This window comes from Abrus precatorius, unplaced genomic scaffold, assembly GCF_003935025.1.
Source record: "Abrus precatorius isolate BTA unplaced genomic scaffold, Abrus_2018 Scaffold8, whole genome shotgun sequence".
Lineage (NCBI taxonomy): Eukaryota > Viridiplantae > Streptophyta > Magnoliopsida > Fabales > Fabaceae > Abrus > Abrus precatorius.
In genome coordinates this window covers 24395347-24401346 of record NW_020874428.1, presented here as the reverse complement: position 1 = coordinate 24401346, position 6000 = coordinate 24395347, and the positions used below count along the sequence as shown (strand labels likewise).

Below are 6000 nucleotides of genomic sequence, written 5' to 3'. Positions count from 1 at the left end.
TATTTCGCTTTGCATATGTTCTTTTTCTTCTTCTACTTTCCGCTTTTTCTTTTTCTTTTTTGCTTCTATTCCATCTCCAACACCAACGTAATGGCTAGATTAAAACTGAATGTGCTAGATGCAGACATAAATAAGCATTTAACTCTTATTTTTACATTAATATATCCTTTTATTTCTCATCAAATATACTATTGAACACATGATTTCATTATTTAAATAAATAAAAATTTAATATTGTATATAATTTGTTTTTATCTCTCACTTATTTTTTTAATCTTTTTTATATTCATAAATTTTAACATAAAAAATAAAAAATAAAAAGTATACACAAAACATTTCTTTTATTACATATTTCGCATCTCTTATTTATTTTTAATCTTATCTCATCCTTTTTTTTTAATGAGCTGTATATATACGGTTTAAGTGAATCTTAGATATTTTTTCTAAAAAAAGTTACAATCAAATTTAAAATATAATAATAATCTCTTTTAATTTTAAGCCAATGAAACAATTAATGATGAACTTGCGGTGTGATTTTAACGCTCTTACTTAGTCCACCTCCTTATATAAACCTCTTTTACCAAACAATTTCTTGAAATCAAAGCCCCCAGAAAGGTCCACACAGCTAGAACATCAGAAACAGCTTCACAATTCCCATTTCCCATTTCCCGAACTAAAATGGCGAGATACGATAATCAGTACTACTTCTGGGAGTATTTCTCTTTCCCACTGCACCTGTGCTTCTTCATGTTCATCCTTTTCTTCGTGTTAGCATTTTCATGGTACATAAACTACGAGTCTGTGTACGAGGACTTGCTCATACAGGTGAAGATTTTGCTGGCCCTCGTTCCACTTGTGTTGTTGCTGGTTGTTCACTGCCTCTCAAGTGGAGGATCGTTTCCTATACCTTTGCCAGAGGAGAGAGACTCGCTTCACAGAGCTGGAGGGTCTCCATGGGGAGTGGCACTCTTGCTCGTTTTCCTCTTGTTCATGATGGCTTACCAGTCTTCTTTCCACGAACGTTGGTTTCCATTAGCTACTAGATAAGTCATAACAATGCTCAAGGATCTTGCATGCCAGTGAGTTTCAACTTCCTTATAATATTAATTTATGAAAGAGTTTGAGAGAGTGATTAAGCATATATAGTACTGGGTGTTAATTAATTAAAGAATTGATTGTCTTTGGAGTGATGTTTAGGGAGTTCTTATATATAACTAGTAGGTTATTTTACACAAATAGAAGAATCAGGGAATGGCCATGCTTAGTTTTGCTCTTATATTCCCAATTGATTTTCCTTCGGCTCAGCATATATTGGGTTATTTAGAGCAAATTGTGAGCTGAAAATTAAAGTGTAAAAAAAATATGAACCAATAAATGAGCTGCTTTTTTTATGATTTATTTTAACATTAGAAATTGTTCCTGCGTAACTCCAACTTTGTATCTTCATGTTCTAGTTTCTCCGGTTACATAAGATTAATTCTAGCTTGATTCTGGTAATAGAATTCTTCCATCTTTTCCTCACCAACACATCTTTTGCGTTTTTGTTGATCAACGATCACGAAGGAGAGATCATGTGAGTCATCAACGGGAGTACAATGGTCTCCATGAAATTTAAGCTGGATATCTAGAAAATTATCAATAGTGACGTTATGGTGAAAAGGAGTCTTCTAGCTGAGACAAGGGGAGAAGATCGTTGACGAACTTTTCTTGACTGCTGTGATTCTTTATTTTCTCCCTTTCAGTCTCACTCTTTTCTTTTTCTTTTCCCCTTTAAATAAGCATGTTCCTAGGATTGCTCAGAGTGGGAATAAATTATAATTTTTTTTTATCGTTGATATATTAATAAAAAGATAGACAAATGAAACAAATCACTTGTTACACACTATACGGTTTAGGCAAAAAAATTAAGCGTATTAAAAAAAAAACAAATTGTTTTACAATCTTATCAAGATAGCACTGGAAAAGCCAAAGAAGGAATCCAAAATTATGAACCTCCGTAAAGTAATGGTTAAGATGTTAGAAGTTCATAAAATAAAAATCGAATACTCTTGATGTAAGCAATTTTTTTCAGTTAACTTTTAAGAATGAATTATGCTTAATTTTTTAATATAATATTAGAATTTATTTAATTTAAATATTTAATTACTTATAGATGTTTAATTTTACGTATTTTATGTATTAAATGTTTAATCTTAAGAATGAAAAGAGCGTATTAACAGGTTTCATGTCAGTAAAAAATAGAATCAAAATAATAAAAAATGAACAATCATTATCATTTGAACTAATTTTATAAAAATAAATTAAATCTAATTTTTTAATAATCTTGTCAAGCAAAATAAATCTGACATGCATGAATATTTAAGATTTCATTATAAAATATTTAAAAAGAATATTAGCAATACACTCTTAATAATTTGTTAATATATTTAAAAATTGCTTAAGTTTTAAAAAGGTGAATGTTTCAAAACTTTTTAGGAAATTTTCCGTTTTTCTCATTTTCTTTAAATTTCCTTTTATTCAATTAAGCTCGCAGTGATAAACTTAGAGTCTATCAATAAAGCCACAAGATTGGTAGGTGATGGGGACAAAGAAATTGACTAGAAACTTCCAAATTATGGATAGCTAGCAGAATACATATTGTCATCAAGTCATTTTCTAATTTCGTCCAATGTAGAGGGGACAGCGATATATGATTAGTGATAGTGGATGCATTTTGCATTAAATTAATGTAAAAATAGTAGCACAAATAGCTTGGGAATTTCACCCAAATCAGGAAAAATGGGTGTTCAGCCTAAACTTAAATATTATCATGGGAACGCTTTTCTTTTTGGGTCAAAATGGGTACGTGTTTTGAAATAGTAAACTTTTGCATGGGCAATGGACCCCATTTGAGTTGTGGACGAGGGACGCCAATTGGACCGGCAATGGACCCAATTTTAATTAGAGGCTCAAAAGGGTATTAATATGGACTTCAAGCTGGAGGCCTAACAAGGCCCTTCAAGGGCTTACTTCTTCAAGGGGCTTGTTTTACATTCCCTGAGTAGGGGATTCTAGTACTTGCCCACATTTCACACGTGGGAAAGTTTCAGAATATTCAGTGATTAGGGAGTTCATATTTTGTGAAGTTTACTTCCTGAGTATCTTTGGCTACCTAGACTGTGACTCACCCATAGTGAACATATAAATAGAACACCTAGAGTCACCAAATACCCAATTTTTCGTACACTGACATTATACTGATTCACATAGTGACTTTTGTCACTGCTAGGGCATCTGTAGCCCAATCGTGGGAAGAAATTGGTCAGAGGATATAGCACATTATTTTCTTAAGGATCTAAAAGTTAATAGCAAGGCATTTTTTTTGTAAAAGGGAAAAAATGTAAAGGAGATCTTTGCAAACAAATTTTTCTAATTTGTAAATCATAATGAGTCTTATTTGACAACCAAGCCTCAATTTTCAACTGATAAATTCTAGGCATTTGTCAAAATTTCCCACATCATCTATGTTTATAAAGACAAGGAACACCAATATTCCGTAAACGCCTCTATAAGAAAAACACTATTGGCAAATTTTGACGTTCTAGCAAATTATGATCAATAGGAAATGTTTCCGATTGAAGGTTGAACTTTTCCTTGAGGACATCAATATATAAATTCTCCTTCGAACTTGCATATATTACGATGTTTAAGGGCTTAAAATGATTATCATAAACGCGCTCAACTTAAACAAAATATTTATTATTATAAGCACCCGTAAATTGGTATATGGGATGTTCCATAACCCAAAGTATTTGAAGATGTGGAATTCTTATATATATTATCATTTTCATCAGTTGTTATTTATAATATATATTTATATCTTATAATGTTTAGAGGCTTATGCTAATAATATTGGAGTAGGTACTATATATATATATATATATATATATATGTGGGGAGCATGAAACTAAATACTGTGTACTTGCTTTCAAAACAGATTACTTTTCACGTCAACAAAGGGGCTAATAATCTCTAACATATTAGTTTTCATTGTGTTGTCTCTCTAATCTTCAACTTTAGTGAGAAGTCCAAGATCCTGTTGAAATTCTTGGCCGTCTAGCACTGACCCTAATTTGTTTTTCATGAATTTTACATTTCTCAGTTCAGTACAGATCACGGAAGAAAATGAAAGGAATTCGAGGATTGATACGCTTCTATATGCATCTGTTATTAGGGTCAACCTATCAATTAAATATTATGATTCTATGTAAGAAACTTATATTCTTAAAAGTATTACATCCGATATATCATAAGTTTATGTTTTCACTTGTCTTCGTAAAATAATTAAGAAAAATGTAGTTAAGTTGTTTATTAATGGTTTTGAATCAGAAGCATTACTTGTCGCAGATTGAAACAAGATTTCTCTCTACAATTTTTACTATGAAAAAAAATTATCCTTAAAGAAAAAGTTTGTGAATAATTATGTAGATATTGATCTAGAAACTTTTAAAAATTTTTAATATTCGAAGTGTTTTATCTAATTTTATTAGTTGTGTGAGCTCCATTCTTATAATTATGAATGGATTCTTGAATCATCTTCTGTTGGCTTTCTGTCCGGTTAATATCTTAGAAATATATCAAGTTTTGGATTAAATATTGGTTGAATATTGCACAGCAACTGGAAAATGAAAAATAAAAGTGGTAATACGTGGTCAAGATTTTAGCTACATGGAAGAAGATTGGAGAGGCAAGAGAAATCTGTACTTCGTGATTACAACTTTGTACAAAAAAGTTATTTGTGAGAATAGATATGTCCTTTTTAAAAACGCTTTCAAATAAACAGTATTTACGGCATTTTATTGTTTGTGTTTCCACTGGTTAATATATTTCTTTTTGGTTAATTTATCACATAATAGTGAATATTTTATGTATTATAGAAGTTTTAAAACTTTAGTTAAAGTTTATAAAAGCTTAAATTAAAATAAAATAAATAAATTAGGTGGATGCACAGTTTGGCAAAAGAATAATTAAAGCTTGAGTTTTTCTATAAAAATAAAAGAAGTTGGAGAATGAAAATATGAAATAAACTAAAAATTATTAAATAAACTAAAAATAATTTCAAAGTCAAACTATTTTTACAAACAACTTTAAATCTACAAAGAATGATAATTAATGTGGGTCAAGTTGCATAGACTCAAGGCACATCAACATTACAATTACAAATTGATGAAAGGAAGATTCAAGTTTGATAAAGAGGGATATGGGTGCAAATATGCATATCCTGAACTCTGAATCTGTGAGTTATGGAATTGTGCAGGAAACATCCACTGACTGTTTATTTCTTCAAAGACTAGGAATACAAGACAGAAAATATAATTAGTAATATGACATAATAAGAAGATAAAGATAAAAACAGAAATGTTAATTAAACGAGCGTAATCCTTGTTAAAATATTTATAAATTTAATTAAGCTAACGAGTTTCACAGGAAAATTACGAGTTAATTGAAACTGTTTTTCACTTTGTGTAAAAAATTATCAAAATCCAACCCTCTAGGGGTCCGAAACGTACTTAAAATTTTAAATTTAAAGATTTAATATTTTATTTTCTATATTACTCGCAAGTTAATTTTATAAACTTTAAAAAGTAACACTGAGTTCTTCTAATTTTTATATGATCTCGGAATAATTTTAAAACATGGCTCGTAATGTACGTTTTGTATTTAAATCATTTTTAGAGTGTGTGTGGATAATATATATCAAGTATGTAATTTATTTTTTTAAAAATTATAATTTTATGGATTAAAATTTATTTTTTGAATATTGAATTTTAAAGGAATTAAAATTTTAAAATTTTTAATAATAATTTTTAATAAAATAAAATAAAATAATTCCAAATCCTAATAAAGAATTTAAAATTACTTCTTTCGTTTATTGTATATTTTATTCTTATTTTCATTTAGTTATGATTAATTTAATAGTTTGAATTTTATATTGTGAATTTTTTTTATCAAGTATAGTGA

At 29.1% G+C, this 6000-nt stretch overlaps 1 protein-coding gene across 1 annotated transcript; it reads left to right on the top strand.

Moving 5' to 3' along the window:
- The first annotated feature begins 615 nt into the window (after positions 1 to 615).
- Positions 616 to 1234, top strand: LOC113848082. Its single transcript, XM_027477461.1, has one exon. It carries the CDS (start codon positions 679 to 681, stop codon positions 1045 to 1047), a length of 369 nt encoding a protein of 122 aa, XP_027333262.1. The 5' UTR covers positions 616 to 678; the 3' UTR covers positions 1048 to 1234.
- Positions 1235 to 6000: the final 4766 nt, after the last annotated feature.